This window comes from Antechinus flavipes, chromosome 3 (genome assembly GCF_016432865.1).
Source record: "Antechinus flavipes isolate AdamAnt ecotype Samford, QLD, Australia chromosome 3, AdamAnt_v2, whole genome shotgun sequence".
Lineage (NCBI taxonomy): Eukaryota > Metazoa > Chordata > Mammalia > Dasyuromorphia > Dasyuridae > Antechinus > Antechinus flavipes.
Window position 1 is genome coordinate 624,519,327 of NC_067400.1, and position 20,364 is coordinate 624,539,690.

General features: G+C 66.4%; 3 protein-coding genes across 4 annotated transcripts in view; 2 read left to right on the plus strand and 1 right to left on the minus strand.

The window, feature by feature from the left end:
• PRRG2 (proline rich and Gla domain 2) overlaps window positions 1-5,075 on the plus strand; it is a 10,828-nt gene extending 5,753 nt beyond the window's left edge. Inside the window, exons 5-10 of the mRNA XM_051990935.1 lie at window positions 1-88; window positions 439-650; window positions 1,656-1,701; window positions 3,419-3,560; window positions 3,943-4,065; window positions 4,216-5,075. The exon at window positions 1-88 is cut by the window's left edge and continues 16 nt beyond it. Of these exons, the coding sequence (XP_051846895.1) occupies window positions 1-88; window positions 439-650; window positions 1,656-1,701; window positions 3,419-3,560; window positions 3,943-4,065; window positions 4,216-4,234 (630 nt within the window). The 3' untranslated portion in view covers window positions 4,235-5,075. The remainder of the gene's footprint in view (window positions 89-438; window positions 651-1,655; window positions 1,702-3,418; window positions 3,561-3,942; window positions 4,066-4,215) is intronic.
• LOC127556574 (collagen alpha-2(I) chain-like) lies at window positions 3,429-7,954 on the minus strand. Its single transcript, XM_051989812.1, has 2 exons — window positions 6,199-7,954; window positions 3,429-3,510 (listed from the first exon to the last, which is right to left on the minus strand). The coding sequence occupies exon 1, from the start codon at window positions 7,409-7,411 to the stop codon at window positions 6,506-6,508; it is 906 nt and encodes a 301-aa protein (XP_051845772.1). The 5' UTR covers window positions 7,412-7,954; the 3' UTR covers window positions 3,429-3,510; window positions 6,199-6,505.
• PRR12 (proline rich 12) lies at window positions 5,330-20,118 on the plus strand. 2 transcript variants are annotated; one of them, XM_051989752.1, is made up of 14 exons: window positions 5,330-5,633; window positions 9,860-9,972; window positions 11,434-11,595; window positions 11,689-15,044; window positions 15,138-15,711; window positions 16,187-16,548; window positions 17,205-17,321; window positions 17,416-17,549; window positions 17,643-18,124; window positions 18,265-18,390; window positions 18,474-18,571; window positions 18,660-18,830; window positions 18,922-19,017; window positions 19,430-20,118. In XM_051989752.1, exons 1-14 carry the CDS (start codon window positions 5,548-5,550, stop codon window positions 19,580-19,582), a joined length of 6,030 nt encoding a protein of 2,009 aa, XP_051845712.1. In that variant the 5' UTR covers window positions 5,330-5,547; the 3' UTR covers window positions 19,583-20,118. The 2 variants fall into 2 exon arrangements, with proteins under 2 accessions (XP_051845712.1, XP_051845713.1); XM_051989753.1 differs by having other exon boundaries at window positions 5,331-5,633; window positions 17,643-18,115.
• Window positions 20,119-20,364: the final 246 nt, after the last annotated feature.

Sequence of the window (20,364 nt, forward strand, 5' to 3'; positions counted from 1 at the left end):
GCTATGAGGGGCTTCCCCTTCCTGCTACTGCTATACCTTGGGCTGACTTCTTCCCAAGCCCCCCAGCAGGGCCTGAAGAAGGATCATGGTGAGTGTCTGAGGAAGGATCAGGGGAAGAGAGGAAGGGTGGACTGTGTCAGACACAGCTGCCCTCTCCCCCCCCCCCCCGAATCTGGTCCCTGACCCTAAAACACAGCGGAGCCCCTGAGTAATTCTGGGTATTTGCCACTGCTCTCATTGTGGGCAGGCAGGGATATGATATGTAATTTCCCCCCATCGTTTCCTGGGATATAAAGATATCTGCAGACTACCCCCTGAGGAGATGGCCCTCTGCCTTTCTCCTCCAGGCTACCTGGAGCTAGCCTGTTAGCCTCTCAGCCCTTCCCCCAACTCAGAGACCCAGGCCAGCTATTCACCAGGGCCCGCACCTGACTGCAGGTTCTGATGCTGGCCCAGACCCCACAGCTGTGTTCTTAGGAGCCCCCAGAGCCCAGAATTTCTTAGGGAGCAGCCCAGGATCTCGACGCTTCCCCCGGGCAAACCACTGGGATTTGGAACTTCTGACCCCTGGGAACTTGGAACGGGAATGCTTGGAGGAGCGGTGTTCCTGGGAAGAGGCCCGGGAGGTCTTTGAAGACAGGACCTTGACGGTAAGTCAGGAGCAGGCAGATTGGAACTTAAACCTGGGCCCTGACATGCCCAGGGGTCAAAGTCTCCGAGGGCCGGTGATAAAATTGGTTCAAGGTCATTATTCTAGGACAGTCGTGGTGGGCTAAGTCTAGGGCCCTGGGGGGTAGTGGGAGGGCTAGGGTCAGGGAACTGGCCAGAGAGACCAGGAAGCTTGGGCCTTAGAAGTCAGTCCTTATACTTTAGGGATGGTGGCTGGGGCTGGGACTGGTGAGAAGAGGAGGAAGGGCGGGGATACCTCTTGAGAGGGTGAGAAGAGGAGGAAGGGAGAGATACCTGTTGGGAGGGCCAGAAGAGGAGGAAGGGAGAGATACCTGTTGGGAGGGTGAGAAGAGGAGGAAGGGAGAGATACCTGTTGGGAGGGTGAGAAGAGGAGGAGGGGAGGGATACCTGTTGGGAGGGCCAGAAGAGGAGGAGGGGAGGGATACCTGTTGGGAGGGCCAGAAGAGGAGGAGGGGAGGGATACCTGTTGGGAGGGCCAGAAGAGGAGGAGGGGAAGGATACCTGTTGGGAGGGCAGAGTGACTGAAGCCTTGAGTTTGGAGGTTAGAACTGGAGTGCGTATTGGTGTGGGGAGTGTGTCCTGGTGACTGGAGGACTCGGCTTATAAAGAGGGGGTGTGGTGGGGGGAAGTAGGGGTAGACTCTCTGGGGAGGAGAAGGAGGGAACCAGGATCTGTATGGGGGAGGGGGTGCTAGAAAGTAGGTGGCCACTGAGAGAACATAGCATCACCAGAGACAGAAAAAGTCTCCCGGGGTTCGGAGGGCTCTATGTGGGTGGGCTCCCCCAACCTTGCCTATAGGGCCTGAGGAGGAGTGGGGCCTGACCCGCTCCCAACTTCTGGGCCAGGAGGACTGGGGAAGGGGGCGGGGCCCTGCGGGGAGGGGTGGAGTCCAGGAGGGGGCGGCACCAAGGGGGCAGGCCCTGCCAGGACTGTGGGTAGAGCTAAACTGCCTGTTTCTGCCCCAGGATAAATTCTGGAAGACCTATCCCTATAATGGGAAGGGTGGCGCTGGTGAGTAACTATGTTACCCCGTGGGGACCCCACCCCATTACTATGAACCCCACCCCAGGAGGAAGTCCTAGGAGGCCAGAGCCCACCCCTTTCTTACCAATTCTACTGGATCCCATCCCGATCTGGGCCCTTCCCTCACCCTGTAGCCAAGCCTTAAAAGGCCCAGCTGAGCCTGGGATCCGGAGGCGCTTCGGAACCTGGGCCCGGCCAGCACCTTCTCATCCTTCTGGGGCCGGGCTCGCTTCCAAGCACTTTGCAGGCTGCCCGATCCAGCCTTCTTAGGTTCCTCGGGGGCAGCATCCTGCTCCCTCTGCTCTGCCAACTCTCTCCCACTTTCGCTTTGCTGGCGCCAGAGTTTCCTTGTAGGGTTAGCTCTCCTTCCCCGGCTGCCGGCTGCTTTGGAAGCACCGACCCCTGGGCCTGGCTTCCATGTACTGGGTAACCCCAGTCCCCGGAGCGCAGGGATACTATGTAGCCACCCCCATTTACTTTGTGTATTGCTAGCAGGCTGCTTAGAGTTACTTTGTTTCTACTTTGTTTCCACTCCTCAGACACATTTATCCTGGAAACCATTTGTTTGTTTTTTGGTCTTTTGTTTCATCTAGATGGGAGTAATTGGCCCAATCTCACCTCAATTAAAATGTTGATTGAATTAAAAAGTAACAATAGGGGCAGCTAGGCAGCGGAGGATAGAGCACCAGTCCTGAAGTTAGGAGGCCCCGAGTTCAAGTTTGATCTCAGACACTTAACACTTCCTGGCTGTGTGACCCTGGGCAAGTCACTTAACCCCAATTGTCTCAGCAAAAACCAAAACAAAACAAACAAATAAAAAAACCACAGGCAGAGTGGAAGAGATAAGTACCAGGTTTGAGGAGAGTCTATACAAACAAGAGGTGAAGAAAGTTAAATTTACTGGGCTAACCCCTGTCCCTACAGCTCTGGGGATGGGTGATACTATGTATCCACCTATAATTACTTTGTATATCACGGGAGGCTGCTTAGTTACTTTGTATCTACTTTGTTTCCACTTCTCGGCAGGCACATTTCTCCTGAGCCCAAACCATTGTTGGGTTTTTGTCTCAGTATCTTCTGGGTGGGAGTAACTGGCCCAATCTCACCTTAGTTAAATGTTTATTGATCAAAAAGTAACAATAACAAGCAGAGTGGAAGAGATAAGAACCAGGTTGGAGGAGAGTCTATACAAAATGTAGGTGAAGAAAATCAGATGGATTTCTGGGAGGGGCCTCGGCGGGAAGGGCTCAGGATCAGGAAAGACCTTTAGGAGTTGAACCTGGCCCAGAATTAGGGATTCTAAGGAGAACTTTCTAGATATACACGAGAACCGAGACAAAGGAAGATAGGTGCTTCCTAACAATGGTAGCACCAGCCCAAGGAGGCCGGCAAAATCTGCAGCCCCAAACCCTAACAAAACAAAGTCCCGTCCCCCTCCCCCTCCCCGTTAGTAAAGTGACACTAATCACAGCCCCTATGGAGGTGGGAAACCATTCTTTTTTCAATCTTTTAAAAATGGGAAATCATTCTACGGGGTTCATTCCCTAGCAGAGGACCTGGTGAGGCTGTGGGGGTTTGTTGCCCCTCACCCTGGAGCCCAGCGCACCCTAGCAATTGGGGCTGAGGGCTCAGATCCAGGGGAGGATGAGGTCTTCTCCGTGGTTCCGCTACCTGAGCCGGCCCCCACCCCTTTCCTTTCCAACAGGGCATGGCCGGGTGGATGTGGCAGCATTGACGGTGGGGCTGGGAACTGGCCTGCTGGTCTTGCTCCTGGCAGCCCTGGGCACATTCTGGTATCTGCAGAGGAGGAGGCAATTGAGTCGAAACCCTGGGTCCTTTCCCCAAAGGTGAGGGGCTGGGGCGAGCAGAGAGCTGGGCCTACCCAGGGGTTTATGGGGATGGGACTGACAGCAAAGGCAAGGCTCGTGGCAGGAGGTGGCCTCGGGGGCCACGTCTCACCGGCTCTAGTTTTTGCGGGAAGCCGGTCTCTGTGGCTGGGGGGCCAGTCGGGAGAGTTGATTTTTTTCTTTCAGTTTCTTCCTGGTGGCATCTCACCCTCCCTGATGTGGTGTGGACAGTGATGCTCCTCGCAACATTATCCAACTCTTTTCTATCTTTCTCTCTAACTTTTAAAACCGCTATACTCCCTTACTCTCCCATCCTTTCTCCCTCCCTCCTCTTTCTTTGGGTCTCCCCCTTCAGCGACTGACTGCCTTTCGCCCCCCACAGCGCTTTCCTGGTGATAGAGGATCTGCCCTTGACCCCCTTGCCGCCTCCCCCCGGTCTCCCCACTTACGAGCAGGCACTGGCAGCCTCGGGGGTGCATGACGCACCCCCCCCACCCTACCAGAGGTACCTGCACGGAGGGGCGGGACCTGAACCAAATCCCTCCCGGGGGCGGGGCCCGCGGATCGAAAATCTGGGATTGGAGGAGAAGCCTTGGGCGCGGAAAGCCCCTCCCGGGCGCGCCTCTGACTCCCTTTTCTCTACTCCCTCCTGTAGCACTCGGCGGCCCCGCTGAGAAGACCACCTCCCCATCCCCCTTACAGCAGCCCGCGCCTTCTCTGTCCCGTGGATTCCCCCCCCTCTCCCCCACACACTCTGGAAGTCGAGAACGGGGCTGGAAAGGAGGATTTGCTCGGAGAGACGCCTGACCCCCTCCCCCACAGTCTTCCTGCGGGTGCCCCGGCTGGGGTCTAACCTCGCGCCCCCCCCCCCCCCGGTCATGTCCCAGACATGTGCACACGTGTCCTAGCTCCGCGTGCATACAGACGTCCGAGTGGGACGAGCCTCCATTATGGCGCTCCCTCCCCATTCACATAGTGGCGGGTGCCAGTCTCCCTAGGGGGTGCCCTAGGTGTGGCGCAACTTCTCCTGGTGCGTCCCTGCCCCACCGCTGCCTATTGCCGACAGTCCCCATCGGGAAGGAGGAGGGGGTCCGCCCGCTTCCCCCTCCCTCCCGGGGCTGCCCCCTCTGGCCTTGGCTGCACCCGCCCTGGGCCCAGTGGGAGAAGGGCTCGGGCAGAGGCCGGCCTCGCTCCGGCACGTCGGGCGGGCGGGCCGCGGCCGCGTCTGCGCGCTGGCTGCGGCAGGGGCGGGCCAGGCTGGGGGCTCCTTTCTCCAGCCCAGCCGGCCTCGGCCCCTCCCTCCCTCCCTCCGTCCGTCCCTCCGCCCGGCGCGGGCAGCTCTCTCCCTCTCTCCACTCCAGCCTTCGCTCTCGGGCTCGGGTTTTTTTTTTTTTTTTTTTTTTTTTGCATTTGCATTTGCACGGGATTGTGGGAGGAAGCGGAGCGCAGCCAGACAGCCCGCCGCCCCCCGCCCCCCCTCCCTCTTCTCCTCTCCCCTCCCCCTCCCCTCCCTCCTCCTCCTCCTCCTCCTTCCCCGCAGCCAGCCGCCTTGTGCAAAGATGGCTGCACGGTGAGCGAGGAGGAGGAGGAGGAGGCGGCGGCGGCGGCGGCGGCGCCGGACGAGCGGCAGAGAGCGCCCGCAGCGGCCCCGCGCAGCGCAGCGCCCAGTTCCCCGCGGCCGCCCGGCCGGCTCCGACCCGCGGGGCGCCCCCCGCAGCGCGCCGAGCCCCGGGGAGCCCCAGTCCCCCGCCTCCCCTCCCCCCGCCTCCCCTCCCCCTCCCCTTCCTCCTCCTCCTCCCGCCTCCCCTCCCCTCCCGGCCCCGTAGGCGCGGGCCCCGCGGCGGCAGAGGCAGAGAGAGGCCCCGGCCCCGGCCCCAGGCCCCCGGCGGCGGCTGCGAACGCGCTGCGCCCCCTCCCCGTCCCCCTCCCCCTTCCCTCTCCCCACCCCTACCCCGGCCCACCCGCCCGCCTCCACCGCGGCCCCTTCATGGACAGGAACTACCCGAGCGCCGGCTTCGGGGACCCGCTCGGCGCCGGGGCGGGATGGAGCTACGAGAGATCCGCGAAAGCTAGGTAAGGAGGCCGGGCGCCTGGGGCCCCGGGCAGGGCACAGCGGGGCCTGGACGGGGCGGGCCGGCGGGGCCTGGACGGGGCGGGCTGCGTTGTCCAAGAAGGGGAGGAGTCGGGGCCGGGCCCCCCGGCGGCGGGGTGCGGGTGGGGGGCTCCTGGAATCCTGTGGTGGTCCCCTTATATCACCGCCCCCCCTTCCCCTTAGTCCTAGGCCTGGCTGCTGCCTGTGCAGCAGCTCCACCCCCTCCCCTCCCCTTCCCCCCACTTCGGGGTGCGCTGGAATTCGAGAAAATGCAAAAAGGGGGGAGGCCTCAGCCCCCTTCCGCGAAAGAGAGGGAAGAAGTGCAGACCCCAAAGTCTCCCTGGGCCCCCTCCGGCTCCCCCACCCCGGTCCTATTGTTCAGCCGCTACGCGAGGCACCCCCCTCCCCCCTCCCCAGCGGGTGGGACAGGGCAATCCTGAGCCCCCCCCACCCCCCAGGACCAGGAAGGGGGGAGCGTTGTGTGGGCAGGCAGGTCTCTCTCTGGACACACCCCCCCCCTCTTCCCTCGAGTAACTGCTTCCATACCCCTGCTGAAAGACTTGGACAATGGGGGGCATCCGGCGTACCCCCAGACTCAGCCACGCTTTCCCACCGGGCAGCTGGGGCTCTGGGGTTTCCAGGCCCCGGTACCCGAGGCCATGTTTACTGGCGGTATCCTAGCTGGTATTTACATGCGGGAGGAACCCGCTCCGTGTTTACATGTGTGCACGCTCGCACACCTCCCCCTCGGGCCGGCCTGCTCCCGCTTCCTGGCTGGCTCGGGAGCCACTTTCAGGTCTTCTCCCCCGTTCCCGCGGGGTGGGAGTCTGGGATCCGCCGGGGATTTGTCCCACTATGGGGAGGCTCCTGCTGGGCCCCGGGGCCACAGGTCGCTACCTGTCTCTGGATGCCCTCCACGGTTCCCGAGCCCCAGGGCTTTGTGTCCGCCCGCTGGCTCAGCTTGACCTTTATCTGGGGGTTCCTTGAGATTGGGGTCTCCCTGTGGGATCCCCGTCTGAACAGGGCTCCCCAGGCCCAGCCTGACTCTGGAAGAGTGGATGCACTTGGTGAGGGTGGCGGGGCTCAGCACACAGTGGGGCCTGAGATAACTGCCGGGTGCCAGGGGGACATCCTCTCTTTGGAACCCACGTGTCCCTGGGCACTTGCACGTACCCCTGCCTTTACTCAGAGCTGGGCCTCTCTGGGCCACCTGTTTGGAGCCCCTTGAACTCTCACTTTGGTAACCCGTGACCCTGGGCCCAGGGAGGTGTCTGGAGCTCAGAGTGAGCCAGGCTAGAAGGGACCCAGATCTGGGCTGCCAGGGCCTCCCTCTGGTCTTTTGATTCCCACCTCCGTGGGACCGTGTGTCCGGTCCATTGTGTGTCTCCAGGCCCTCCCCTCTGCTCCTGCTGGTTTCCAATCTGGGAATTTTCCACCCCCAAGGAGAGAAGGGAAGAGGCCCCAGTGGATCTCTCAGTCCCCATCCCCAGGGAGAGAAGGAAAAGCCCCAGTGGGTCCTTGGTCCCCATCCCAAGGGAGAGAAGGAAAGAGGCCCAGTGGGTCCTTGGTCCCCATCCCCAGGGAGAGAAGGAAAAGCCCCAGTGGGTCCTTGATCCCCATCCCCAGGGAGAGAAGGGAAGAGGACCAGTGGGTCCTTGGTCCCCATCCCCAGGGAGAGAAGGGAAGAGGCCCCAGTGGATCTCTCAGTCCCCATCCCCAGGGAGAGAAGGAAAAGCCCCAGTGGGTCCTTGGTCCCCATCCCCAGGGAGAGAAGGGAAGAGGCCCAGTGGGTCCTTGATCCCCATCCCCAGGGAGAGAAGGGAAGAGGCCCAGTGGGTCCTTGATCCCCATCCCCAGGAAGAGAAGGGAAGAGGCCCCAATGGATCTCTCAGTCCCTATCCCCAGGGAGAGAAGGAAAAGCCCCAGTGGGTCCTTGGTCCCCATCCCAAAGGAGAGAAGGAAAGAGGCCCAGTGGGTCCTTGGTCCCCATCCCCAGGAAGAGAAGGGAAGAGGCCCCAGTGGATCTCTCAGTCCCCATCCCCAGGGAGAGAAGGAAAAGCCCCAGTGGGGTCCTTGGTCCCCATCCCCAGGGAGAGAAGGAAAAGCCCCAGTGGGTCCTTGATCCCCATCCCCAGGGAGAGAAGGGAAGAGGACCAGTGGGTCCTTGGTCCCCATCCCCAGGGAGAGAAGGGAAGAGGCCCCAGTGGATCTCTCAGTCCCCATCCCCAGGGAGAGAAGGAAAAGCCCCAGTGGGTCCTTGGTCCCCATCCCAAGGGAGAGAAGGAAAGAGGCCCAGTGGGTCCTTGGTCCCCACCCCCAGGAAGAGAAGGGAAGAGGCCCCAGTGGATCTCTCAGTCCCCATCCCCAGGGAAAGAAGGAAAAGCCCCAGTGGGGTCCTTGGTTCCCATCCCCAGGGAGAGAAGGAAAAGTCCCAGTGGGTCCTTGATCCCCATCCCCAGGGAGAGAAGGGAAGAGGACCAGTGGGTCCTTGGTCCCCATCCCCAGGGAGAGAAGGGAAGAGGCCCCAGTGGATCTCTCAGTCCCCATCCCCAGGGAGAGAAGGAAAAGCCCCAGTGGGTCCTTGGTCCCCATCCCAAGGGAGAGAAGGGAAGAGGCCCAGTGGGTCCTTGATCCCCATCCCCAGGGAGAGAAGGGAAGAGGCCCCAGTGGATCTCTCAGTCCCCATCCCCAGGGAGAGAAGGAAAGAGGCCCAGTGGGTCCTTGATCCCCATCCCCAGGGAGAGAAGGAAAGAGGCCCAGTGGGTCCTTGATCCCCATCCCCAGGGAGAGAAGGGAAAAGTCCCAGTGTATCCTTGGTCCCCATCCCCAGGGAGAGAAGGGAAGAGGCCCCAGTGGGTCCTTGGTCCTTGGTCCTCACCTCCAGGAAGAGAAGGGAAGAGGCCCCAATGGATCCCTCAGTCCCCATCTCTAAGGAGAGAAGGGAAGAGGCCCAGTGGATCCTTGGACCCCATCCCTAGGGAGAGAAGGGAAAAGTCCCAGTGTATCCTTGGTCCCCATCCCCAGGGAGAGAAGGAAAGAAGCCCCAGTGGGTCCTTGGTCCTCATCCCCAGTGAGAGAAAGGAAGAGGCCCCAGTGGATCCCTCAGTCCCCATCTCTAAGGAGAGAAGGGAAAAGCCCCAGTGGGTCCTTGGTCCCCATCCCCAAGGAGAGAAGGAAAGAGGCCCAGTGGGTCCTTAGACCCCATCCCCAGGGAGAGAAGGAAAGAGGCCCAGTGGGTCCTTGATCCCCATCCCCAGGGAGAGAAGGGAAAAGTCCCAGTGTATCCTTGGTCCCCATCCCCAGGGAGAGAAGGGAAGAGGCCCCAGTGGGTCCTTGGTCCTTGGTCCTCACCTCCAGGAAGAGAAGGGAAGAGGCCCCAATGGATCCCTCAGTCCCCATCTCTAAGGAGAGAAGGGAAGAGGCCCAGTGGATCCTTGGACCCCATCCCTAGGGAGAGAAGGGAAAAGTCCCAGTGTATCCTTGGTCCCCATCCCCAGGGAGAGAAGGAAAGAAGCCCCAGTGGGTCCTTGGTCCTCATCCCCAGTGAGAGAAAGGAAGAGGCCCCAGTGGATCCCTCAGTCCCCATCTCTAAGGAGAGAAGGGAAAAGCCCCAGTGGGTCCTTGGTCCCCATCCCCAAGGAGAGAAGGAAAGAGGCCCAGTGGGTCCTTAGACCCCATCCCCAGGGAGAGAAGGAAAGAGGCCCAGTGGGTCCTTGATCCCCATCCCCAGGGAGAGAAGGGAAGAGCCCCAGTGGGTCCTTGGTCCCTATCCCCAGGGAGAAAAGGAAAGAGGCCCAGTGGATCCCTCAGTCCCCATCTCTAAGGAGAGAAGGGAAAAGCCCCAGTGGGTCCTTGGTCCCTATCCCTAGGGAGAGAAGGAAAGAGACCCAGTGGGTCCTTGATCCCCATCTCCAAAGAGAGAAGGGAAAAGCCCCAGTGGGTCCTTGGTCCCCATCCCCAGGGAGAGAAGGAAAGAGCCCCAGTGGGTCCTTGGTCCCCATCCCCAGGGAGAGAAGGAAAGAGACCCAGTGGGTCCTTGATCCCCATGCCCAGGGAGAGGAGGAAAGAGGTCCCAGTAGGTCTTTGATTCCTATCCCCAGGGAGAGAGGGAAGAGCCCCAGTAGAGCCCTTGGTCCTAGGGGCTGGGATTGGGCTGGACTGGCCTTCAGAGCCTGGGATAACCTTCCTGCCTCTCTCCCCACCTCAGCTTGGTTTATGGGGGCTCCAGGACTTCCCACCCGGAGACGGACATCTTACACCGCCAGGCTTATGCAACCCCTCACCCGCTTCAGGGGTATGCGACCAACCATCACCCTGCAGGTAGGGCTCCTGGACGGCGGCGGCCCCTTCCCTGAGGCCCAGCCCCCTCTGCCCTTGGCTGCTCTCCCCGGGAGCTGGCATGCTCTGGGGGGCTCTGCCCTGGCTTTGGTCCTCAGTGACCCGGGACAATGCCTTATGTGTTCTGGACTCGGTCCCCTTTCCCTTTCCCTGCCCTTTCTGGGCTCAGTCCCGTTCCCTTTCCCTGTGGGTTCTGGGCTCGGTCCGTTCCCTTTCCCTGCTGGTTCTAGGCTCCATCTCCTTTCCCTTTCCCTGCCGGTTCTGGGCTCAGTCCCCTTTCCCTTTCCCTTTCCCTGCCGGTTCTGGGCTCGGTCCATTCCCTTTCCTGCCCGTTCTGGGCTCAGTCTCCTTTCCCTTTCCCTGCGGGTTCTGGGCTCCGTCCCGTTCCCTTTCCCTGCCGGTTCTAGGCTCCATCTCCTTTCCCTTTCCCTGCCGGTTCTGGGCTCAGTCCCCTTTCCCTTTCCCTTTCCCTGCTGGTTCTGGGCTCGGTCCATTCCCTTTCCTGCCCATTCTGGGCTCGGTCCCCTTTCCCTTTCCCTTTCCCTGCCAGTTCTGGGCTCGGTCCCCTTTCCCTTTCCCTTTCCCTTTCCCTTTCCCTGCTGGTTCTGGGCTTGGTCCATTCCCTTTCCTGCCCCTTCTGGGCTCGGTCCCCTTTCCCTTTCCCTTTCCCTGCCGGTTCTGGGCTCAGTCCCCTTTCCCTTTCCCTACTGGTTCTGGGCTCAGTCCCCTTTCCCTTTCCCTACCGGTTCTGGGCTCAGTCCCCTTTCCCTTTCCCTTTTCCTTTCCCTGCCAGTTCTGGGCTCAGTCCCCTTTCCCTTTCCCTTTCCCTGCCGGTTCTGGGCTCAGTCCCCTTTCCCTTCCCTTTCCCTACCGTTCTGGGCTCAGTCCCCTTTCCCTTCCCTTTTCCTTTCCCTGCCAGTTCTGGGCTCAGTCCCCTTTCCCTTTTCCTTTCCCTGCCAGTTCTGGGCTCAGTCCCCTTTCCCTTTCCCTTTCCCTTTCCCTGCCGGTTCTGGGCTCGGTTCCCTTTCCCTTTCCCTGCGGGTTCTGGGCTCAGTCCGTCTCCGTTCCCTGCCCGTTCTGGGCTCGGTCCCCTTGCTTTGCAAAGCCAGCTGGCCCAGGTCTCTAACTCCGGATCAGGGCTTCTCCCTGCTTTGTCTGTTCTCCCTGGGGCTCCCACCGACCCTTCTCCTTAGTGGCCCTCCCTGGCCCTGGGTCCTCCTGGTCCCTCCCTCAGGTCCCTCCCTCAGGTCCCTTTCTTCCTTATCCTCCTATGCATCCTCCTTCCTGCCTCCCCGGCCCCGCCCCTCCCCGGGCCCCGCCCCTCCCCGGCCCCGCCCCCGTTGCCTGGGTGCTGCTTCCCCTTGCTCTGGTGTCCTCCTGGGCCGGGCCGGGCGGCTCCCCGCGGGGGGCCGGCTCTGCAGCCTCCCCCTTGTGCCTTCCCAGGGCTCTCGGGCTTGTTCGACACGGGCCTCCACCATGCCGGATCGGCCGGCCCCGACGCCTCGGTCATGAACCTGATCTCTGCCCTGGAGTCCCGGGCCCCGCAGCCGGGCCCGTCCGCTTCCTCCCTCCTGTCTCAGTTCCGAAGTCCATCCTGGCAGACAGGTAGCCCGGCCCCGCCGGGAGGGAGGGGGGCGGCTGGCGGGGGGGCGGGGGGAGGTCCCGGCCTCCCCCTGACCCGGCGGCCCCTCTCCCCAGCCATGCACACGCCGGGCCCCACGGAGCTGTTCATCTCGGGGGCCCTGCCCGGCTCCGGGACCTTCCCGTCCTCCTCGGCTCTGTCCGCCTACCAGCACCCGGCCTCGTTCGGGGGCCGCCCCTTCCCGGTGCCGTCGTCCCTCAGCCTCCAGGACCCGCCCTTCAGCCCGCCGGCCAACGGGCTCCTGTCGCCGCACGACGTCCTGCACCTGAAGCCTTCCCAGGCCCCGACCGTGCCGTCCTCGCTGGGCTTCGAGAGGCTGGCGGGGGGCGGCGTCCTGGGGCCCGCCAGCCTGGGGCCCGCTCAGACTCCTCCCTACCGCCCGGGGCCGCCTGAGCCCCCCCCTCCGCCCCGCCATCTCCCCGCTCAGTTTAACCTCCTGGCCTCCTCCTCTTCGGAGCAGTCCTCCCCGCAGCTGTACAACTTCTCGGGGGCCGCCCCGCCGGGACCCCCGCCCGAGCGGGCCTTGCCCCGGCAAGACAGCGTCATCAAGCACTACCAGAGGCCGGCCAGTGCCCAGCCCCCGCCCCCGCCGCCCCCGCCCCCGCCGGCCCACTCCCTGCAGCACTACCTGAGCTGCGGCGGCAGCTACCCGCCCCCGGCCATGGGCCACCGGGCCAGCCTGGCCTGTAGCCCTCTCGGCGGGGAGCCTTCTCCCGGAGCCGGGGAGGCGACCAAGGGGGGCCAGGGGGCCGGCGCGGGGGGCACGGGAGCCGGGGGCCGGGCCGCGGGCCCCGAAGCCGGCCCCGGGACGGGGGGGCAGGGCGCCGGCGCGACAGGGGGAGGCTACCGCCCCATCATTCAGTCACCCGGTTACAAGGCAGCCAAGGGGGGTTACGGGGCGGGGGCGGGAACAGCTCGGCCCCCTCCGTCCCGATCCACAGCCACACCTAAGTGCCAGAGCCTGGGGGGCGGGGGCTACGCCACGGGGACCGGGAAGCCCAGCGGGGCGGGCAGTGGCGGGGGCCAAGCTTACTCCCCGGGCCAGCCGCAGGGCCTCCTGGGTCCCCAGGCCTACAGCCAGGGCTTTGGCGCCAGCCAGGCCCAAGACCTGAGTAAGGGGCCCGGCTACTCGGCGGGGCCTCCCCAGGCTCAGCCCGGCGGGCCCCCCCAGCAGCCTCCTCCCAGCCTGACCACCTGCCAAAGCTACTCGCCCGACCAGCTCCAGAGCCTTCCGTACGGGGTGCAGAGCGAAGGCTACCCCGGGCCCGCCCCCCACTCCCAGGGCCTGCCCACAGCCAGCCCCTCCCTCAGCTACAGCACGGGCCACTCTCCGGCCCTCTCGGGCCACGGGGGCGCTTGGGGCCACACGCCAGCCTCCCTGGGCGGCGGCGGGGGCGGGGAGGCCAGCCCCTCCCACATCATTCGGCCCCTGCAGTCGCCGCCGGCCAGCGGGGGAGGGCGGCCCCCGGGGGTGGCCAGCCCCGGGGCCCCCGGCAAGTACCTGAGCTCCGTGTTGGCCTCTCCCACCTTCCTGGGCCCCCCCGGTGGGGCCGGGGGCTACCCGGGGGCGGGGGGAGCCGGGGGCTACAAGGGCAAAGCAGATGGGGGGGAGCTGCTGGGGGGGCCGGGGGCCGGGGGGGCGGGGCAGCGCACGGAGGACGAGGATTTCCTGATCCAGCACTTGCTGCAGGCCCCCAGCCCGCCCCGGGGCTCGGGCCCCGACGGGCTGGTGGGCGAGTGCGAGGAGCCGAGGGGCGGCGAGGGCCCCGGCGGCGGGAGCGGTCCCAAGGCCGCGGCCGCCGCGTACGACCTGGCCAAGGAGGAGCAGCAGCGCTACCACCTGCAGAGCGTGATCCGGACCAGCGCCAGCCTGGACGACGGGGCCACGCTGGAGCTGGGGCTGGGGCGGCTCAAGGACAAGAAGAAGGCCGCCAGCAGCGAGCGGGGCGGGGGCACGCCCGAGGGCCTGGCCACCTCCGTGGTCCACTACGGCGCGGGGGCCAAGGACCTGGGGGCCTACCTGCAGAAGACTCCGCCCCCGCCCGCCCCCGCCCCGCAGCCTCCCCCCCACCACAACCTGCTCCTGGAGGGGGCTCCCGAGCTCCCCCTGGTCCTGCCCCCGCCTCCGCCCCCGCCTCCCCCGCAGCTCCTGCCCTCGGTGCTGAGCCACGCGCCCAGCCCCCCCGCCCCGCCGCCCGCCCCTCCGCCCCGCAAGGTGGGCGTGCATCTGCTGGAGCCCGCCCCCCGCGACACTGGACCTCTCCAACTCGAGGCGCATCTGCGGGCCCCCCCGGGCCTCGAGGCCTCCCCCAGTCCCCGGCTTCGGGCGGATGAGGGCCTGGAGGCCCCTGGGGCCATGCAAGACCTACTGGGCGCCTTGGAGCCACTGCCCCCGCCCCCCGCCGAGGCGGGCGGCCCTCAGCCCGGGGAGGCGAAGGACCCCGCGGGGGCCTACCGAAGCCCCAGCCCGCAGGGGCCCAAGGCCCCGCGCTTCGTGCCCTTGACGTCCATCTGCTTCCCCGATTCGCTGCTGCAGGACGAGGAGCGGAGCTTCTTCCCCACCATGGAGGAGATGTTTGGCGGGGGCACCGGCGACGATTACGCCAAGGCGGGCCCCCCGGAGGACGAGGCCGACCCTAAGGGTGGCGGCGGCGGAGCGGCCCCCGCGGGGCCCGCGGCCTACGATCCTTATGCCCCTTACTGCCCCGCCGGCCCCACGGGTGGGGGGCCCGAGCCCCCCGGGCTGGGCTTGGACCCGGGCAAGACGCCCGTCGAGCTGCCCTCCACGGTCAACGCCGAGCCCCTGGGCCTGATCCAGGCCGGGCAGCACCAGCCGCCGCCCCCGCCCCCGCCCCCCCCGCCGCCGCCCCCGGAGCCCAAGGGTGGGCTCACCTCGCCCATCTTCTGCTCTTCCAAGCCCAAGAAGCTGCTGAAGACCTCGTCCTTCCACCTGCTGCGGCGGCGGGACCCTCCCTTCCAGACGCCCAAGAAGCTCTACGCCCAGGAGTACGAGTTCGAGGCGGACGAGGACAAAGCCGACGTGCCGGCCGACATCCGCCTCAACTCCCGCCGCCTGCCCGACCTGCTGCCGGACCTCGTGTCCAGCTGCCGCTCGCGCCCGGCCCTCTCGCCCCTGGGGGACATCGACTTTTGCCCGCCGCCCCCCGGCCCCACGGGACCCCGGCGCCGCGGAAGGAAGCCCACTAAAGCCAAACGGGACGGCCCGCCCCGGCCCCGGGGACGGCCTCGCATCCGGCCCCTGGCCGAACCTCCTCCGGGGCCCCCGCTGGGGCCCCACCTTCCCGGCGGCCAGGCCGACGGAGCCAGGAAGCCGCGGGGCCGGGGCCGGGGCCGGGGCCGGAAGGCGGATGAGCCCAGCGGCGAGGGGCTGGAGCCCCTGAAGCCCCTCAAGGTGAAGGCCTCGGGGGCCGCCGGGGTGGGGCGGGGGAGGGGGCTCCCGCGGGCAGCCCCGGGCAGACCTGTAACGGCTCGCCGTCTCTTCCAGATCAAGCTGGCCGTGCCCAAAGCGGGGGAGGGCGGCGGCCCCGCGGCGGGGGAGCCGGCTTCCTCGGGCCCCATGGACGGCGGCCTGGACTCCAGCCAGACCCGGGAGAAGATCCAGGCCAAGATCAAGGAGGTGGAGGAGAAGCAGCCGGAGATGAAGTCGGGCTTTATGGCCTCCTTTCTGGACTTCCTCAAGTCGGGCAAGCGGCAGCAGCTGCCCTCGGGCTCGGGGCCGCCCCCCAGCCCCTCCAAGGCGGGGCCCGGCCGGACTCTGGGGCCTCCCCCGGCGGTGGCGCCCCCGGCCCCGGCCCCGGCCTTCGGGCTCGGCGGGGCCCTGGAGGCGGCGGAGAGCGACGGCCTGGGGCTCGGCTGCCCCTCGCCCTGCAAGCGCCTGGACGAGGAGCTCAAGCGCAACCTGGAGACCCTGCCCTCTTTCTCGTCCGACGAGGAGGACTCGGTGGCCAAGAACCGCGACCTGCAGGAGAGCATCTCCTCCGCCATCTCGGCCCTGGACGATCCGCCCGCCCCCAAAGACGCCGGGCCGGCCGCCACCCCCGCCGCGGCCTCCAGCCCCGGTGAGGCCCCGCGTCGGCGAGCGTGGTGGCGGGCGGAGCGGGCCCGCGGGCTGGCCCCGCCGGGGACGAGGCTCCCCAGGGGAGGAGGGTCCGGAGCCAGGGCAGGCGGTGGGCCGGGGGCCCGGGGGGAGGAAGGGCCGGGCTCGAACGTGCCCTCGGACGCGTGATCCCGGGCGGGCCGCTTAGCCGCTCGCCCGGGGGCTCCGACTCCCGCCTCGGCTTCCCGCCGCTGTGAAACGGGGATCACGATAGCGCCTACCTCCCAGGGTTGTTGTGAGGATCAAACGAGAGCGTCTCTGTAGTGCTCGGCTCGGCGCCTGGCACACGGCATTCGTTTAATAAACGTCCGTCTCCTTCCTTCCTTCCGTCTTGGGGGGAGGGAAAAGGAGGGGCTCCTGGGAAAGTTGGAAGGAGCGCGTGGGCTCGCCACCGTCGCTGGGTGACTCAGTGCCGCCCTCTGTCCTTGTTCCTTCAGAGGCCCCCATCTTGGAAGAGAAGCCGCCCCCGTCACCTGCTCCGTCTTCTCCTCCCTCGCCCCCTTCCCCACCACCCTTGGTGCCCCCCGAGCCCACCTCCTCCCCACCCCCTCCGCCTCCTGCCATCCCTCCCGTGCCGATGGCACCGCTCCCTCCGCCAGAGGCGCCGGCCCCGGCCCCGGCCCCCTCCCCCGAGGAGCCAGAGCCCCCCGACGCTCGGCCCTTGCACTTAGCCAAGAAGCAGGAGACGGCGGCCGTGTGTGGGGAGACCGACGACGAGGCGGGGGAGAGCGGAGGCGAGGGCATCTTCCGGGAGAGGGACGAGTTTGTCATCCGCGCCGAGGACATCCCGGCCCTCAAGGTGAGTGGGGGAGGCCCGGCCCGAGCTGCTTCTGCTCCGCTGGGCCCCGTCGTTGGCTCTGCCCGTCTCTGGGCAGCTTTTGTGTCTGAGGAGACCCCCCCGGGGGGACGAGGGCTGAGCCCCGGGGACTCTGCGGCAGAGGACCCGGGTGCGGGCTCCCAGCTCGCGGCGGACGGAGTCGCTAGCCTGTCCAGCTTGGCTGCTTGGGGCCGGGAGAATTCGGGCTTTCGGGAGGGGGCTCGCCGAGGCCGTGGTGGTGGGCCTGGGAGTCCTGCGAGGCTCCCGGCTCCAGAGCCAGCCGCTTCCTTTCCACCCTGGCTCTGGCCTCCGTTCCCAGGAGCTGGCAGGAGGCAGCCGTTAAGGCGGGCTGGGCCCGGGTACTTGTAGGGGCCCAGCCCGGGCCCAGAGTACTGGAGCCCAGGCCCCTCCAAGGGATCCGAACGCAACGATCCCAGCCATCCGTGGAGCGGTCTTGGGCCCCCTGGAGGCCCGGCCTTCTGGCCCTTCCGGGGAGGATTGAGCCCGTGACTCCTGGAGCCGAGGAGCCTCGACCGGGATCTCGCTCGGAGGGCTAGGCCTGGGATCTGAGCCGGGGGGAGGCGGGAGGGCTGACGGCCCCCCGGGCGGCCGCTCTGACACGGGCCCTCCCCCCGCAGCTGGCCCTGCAGACGGGCCGGGAGCCGCCCCCCATCTGGAGGGTGCAGAAGGCCCTCCTCCAGAAGTTCACCCCCGAGATCAAGGACGGACAGAGGCAGTTCTGTGCGACCAGCAACGTGAGCCTGGCTGGGAGCGCGCTGGGCTTGGGCCGCGGGCTGCGGGGTCACGGCGCCCACGGCCCTCACCCTTCCCTCGCTTCCACTTTTCCAGTACTTGGGCTATTTTGGCGACGCCAAGAACCGCTACCAGCGTCTCTACGTGAAGTTTCTGGAGAACGTGAACAAGAAGGATTACGTCCGGGTCTGCGCTCGGAAGCCGTGGCACCGTCCCCCGGTCCCCGTCAGGTACGGGCTCGGAGGACGGGCGCTGGGAGAGGGGCCTCGGGGCGCTGGGTCGAAGGAAGATTCGGACTTTGCCTCTCGTCTCTCTTTGCTCAGGCGTCCGGGACAGCCGAAGGCCGCTCCGGTGCCATCCGGGACGGCGGCCCCGGCGGGAGGGGCCTCCCTTCCCAAGCCCCCAGCTACTCCTTCAAAGCCAGAGCCCCCCGAGAAAGCCCCAGAGAAGGCTCCCGAGAAGCCCCCTGAGAAGCCCCCCGAGAAGCCCCCCGAAAAACCCCCCGAGAAATCCCCGGAGCCAGCGCCAGAGAAAGCCCCTCCTCCGGCCCGTCCTCCCGACAAAGAGCGGGCCCTGCGGTCAGAGCGGGTCACTCGGGAGCGGGGTTCCCGGCCCGCCCAGCCCGCGGCCGAGGCCGCCCCGGCCAGGCCCCCGCGCCCTCCGAAGGCCCGTCCGGCCAAGGTGAAGGCCGAGCCCCCCCCGAAGAAGAGGAAGAAGTGGCTGAAGGAGGCGAGCGAGCGTTCGGCGGCGGCCAGAGGCAGCTCCTCCGAGTCCGAGTCCTCCCCCGGGCCCCCCAGTGAGGATGGTGAGGGCCAGGCCGGGGTCCCTGAGCAAGGGGCCCGCCTTGGCACGGCTGGCAGGGGGCGGGGGGCGGCGGGAGCGGCGGGGGGCGGGGTCGGCGGAGCGGGCGGGCCCTAGAAGAGCCGTCCTTTCCCTTCCCGGCAGAGCGGGCGGCCCCCGGGCGGCTGCTGAAGACGCGGGCCATGAGGGAGATGTACCGCAGCTACGTGGAGATGCTGGTGAGCACGGCCCTGGACCCCGACATGATCCAGGCCTTGGAGGACACGCACGGTGAGTGGCGGCGGCCGCCCCCAGGGGGGCCGGGCCGGGGGCTCGCCCGGGGCGCCCGGCTCCTCATGTCCCTCTGTTCGCAGATGAGCTGTACCTGCCCCCGATGAGAAAGATAGACGGAATCCTCAATGAGCACAAGAAAAAAGTTCTCAAGCGCCTTTCCCTGAGCCCAGCCCTGCAGGTGCCTGACGGCGGGCCGGGGGTGAGGGGTCGCGGGCCGGGCAGCCGGGGGCCCCGGAGGCCGTCTGACCCCCCTTCTCCTCTCCCAGGACGCCCTGCACACCTTCCCCCAGCTGCAGGTGGAGCGCGGCGGGGCCGGGGCCGGGGGAGCGGAGGGCGCCCCCGGGACGGGCTCCGGGGCCGTGCGGCTTCGGCCCGCCGGGGACCCGTACAACCGGAAGACCCTGAGCAAGCTGAAGAGGACCGTGGCCCGAGCCCAGGTGAGTCCCTGGAGCCCCGGGGCGGGGCTGGAGGCCGTGGAGGGGCCGGGCTCCCGGAGCTCAGGCCCCTCTGTCCTTTTCCCTGGCCCAGGAATTCAAGGTGGAGCTGGACAAGTCAAGCTTCTACACGCTCTATCACGCTCTCCACCACTACAAATACCACACCTTCCTCCGCTGCAGGGACCAGGTAGCGCCCCAGCCTTTCCTCAGGCCCCTTAGGCCCATCCTCTCTTCCCTAGAGAGAGCCCTGCCCTTGGTACCCCTTGTTCCCCCAGCCCCCCTTGGTCTCCCCCGGCCCCCCTTGGTCTCCCCCAGGCCCCCTTGGTCTCCCCCAGCCCCCCTTGGTCTCCCCCGGCCCCCCTTGGTCTCCCCCGGCCCCCCTTGGTCTCCCCCGGGCCCCTTTGGTCTCCCCCGGCCCCCCTTGGTCTCCCCCAGCCCCCCTTGTCTCCCCCGGCCCCCCTTGTCTCCCCCTCCCCTCCAGTTCCCCCCGGCCCCCCTGGCGCCCCCAGCCCTCCCTTTCTCCCTCCCTGCGCAAAGTCCCACGGGTCCCGGCGTCCCGGCCCAGCCCAGGGGGCTCCAGCCCGGTCTCTCCCCTGCAGACGCTGGCTATCGAGGGAGGCGCCGACGACCTGGGGCAGGAGGAGGTGGTGCAGCAGTGCATGAGAAACCAGCCCTGGCTGGAGCAGCTGTTTGACTCCTTCAGCGACCTGCTGGCCCAGGCCCAGGCCCAGGCCCAAGGCCGCTGCGTGTGACCGGCCCTCTGCCGCCCACTGGCCCTGCTGGGTTGTAGCCCCTCCCTGCCCCCGCCCTTTCACTGTACAGAGAAATTATTTATATATATATGTATAAATGTCTATTTAGTCCCCTCCCTCCTTTGCCCTCCCCTCCTCTGCCCTCCCCCATGTACATAATGTATAGGCAAAGTCTATGTCTGGGGGGGGCGGGCGCTGCTCCTTCCCGAGACCTTCCTCGAGGGCCGCCCCGTGGGGCCGTGGCGGGTGGGGCGGGATCCAGCTTGTTAATTATTTGTAATCTTATTTATTGTACATAGTTGGGGAGGGCTGGGGGAGGGGCAGAGAGGGCTCGGGCTCCGGCCCCCCCTTTTCTACAGCGCCTCGGTCCCCGGCCGCCTCACTCCGGTCTGAGTGTCGTCTGAACGTGGTTCTCTTTTTGATCAGTCTGTCCCCCCCTCGTCTCGCTGTCTCTCGGGCTTCTATACGATTCACTTGTATACACTGTGTACACACAGATCCAGCCGGGCTCCCAATCAGCAACCACTTTATTTGCACGGGCCGGCCCTCGTGTGCCTCTGTCCTGCGCTCCGGTGGGAGTGGGGGGCGGGGGCGGGGGCGCTGTAGGGACCAGTGCTCAGAAACCCATTTTGGGGCCAGGTGCACTTCTGGGATCCTAAGAGCCGTCCCGACGCTGCCCAAGTAGGCGACGGGCTTCCCGTCCCCGGAGACTTCCGGGGGAATACGGGGGATCGGCGGAGCCCGAGAGCACGCCCAGCCCGAGGGGGCCGAGGCTCCTTCCT

Excerpts from the sequence above, each read along its gene's own strand:
- PRR12 (XM_051989752.1), top strand. The coding sequence starts at position 5,548 with ATGGACAGGAACTACCCGAGCGCCGGCTTCGGGGACCCGCTCGGCGCC. Across the intron at positions 18,572-18,659 it reads CCCTGAGCCCAGCCCTGCAG|GACGCCCTGCACACCTTCCC; the intron begins GTGCCTGACGGC and ends CTCCTCTCCCAG. Across the intron at positions 19,018-19,429 it reads TCCTCCGCTGCAGGGACCAG|ACGCTGGCTATCGAGGGAGG; the intron begins GTAGCGCCCCAG and ends TCTCCCCTGCAG.
- LOC127556574 (XM_051989812.1), bottom strand. The coding sequence starts at position 7,411 with ATGGGGACCAAGGACCCACTGGGGCTTTTCCTTCTCTCCCTGGGGATG.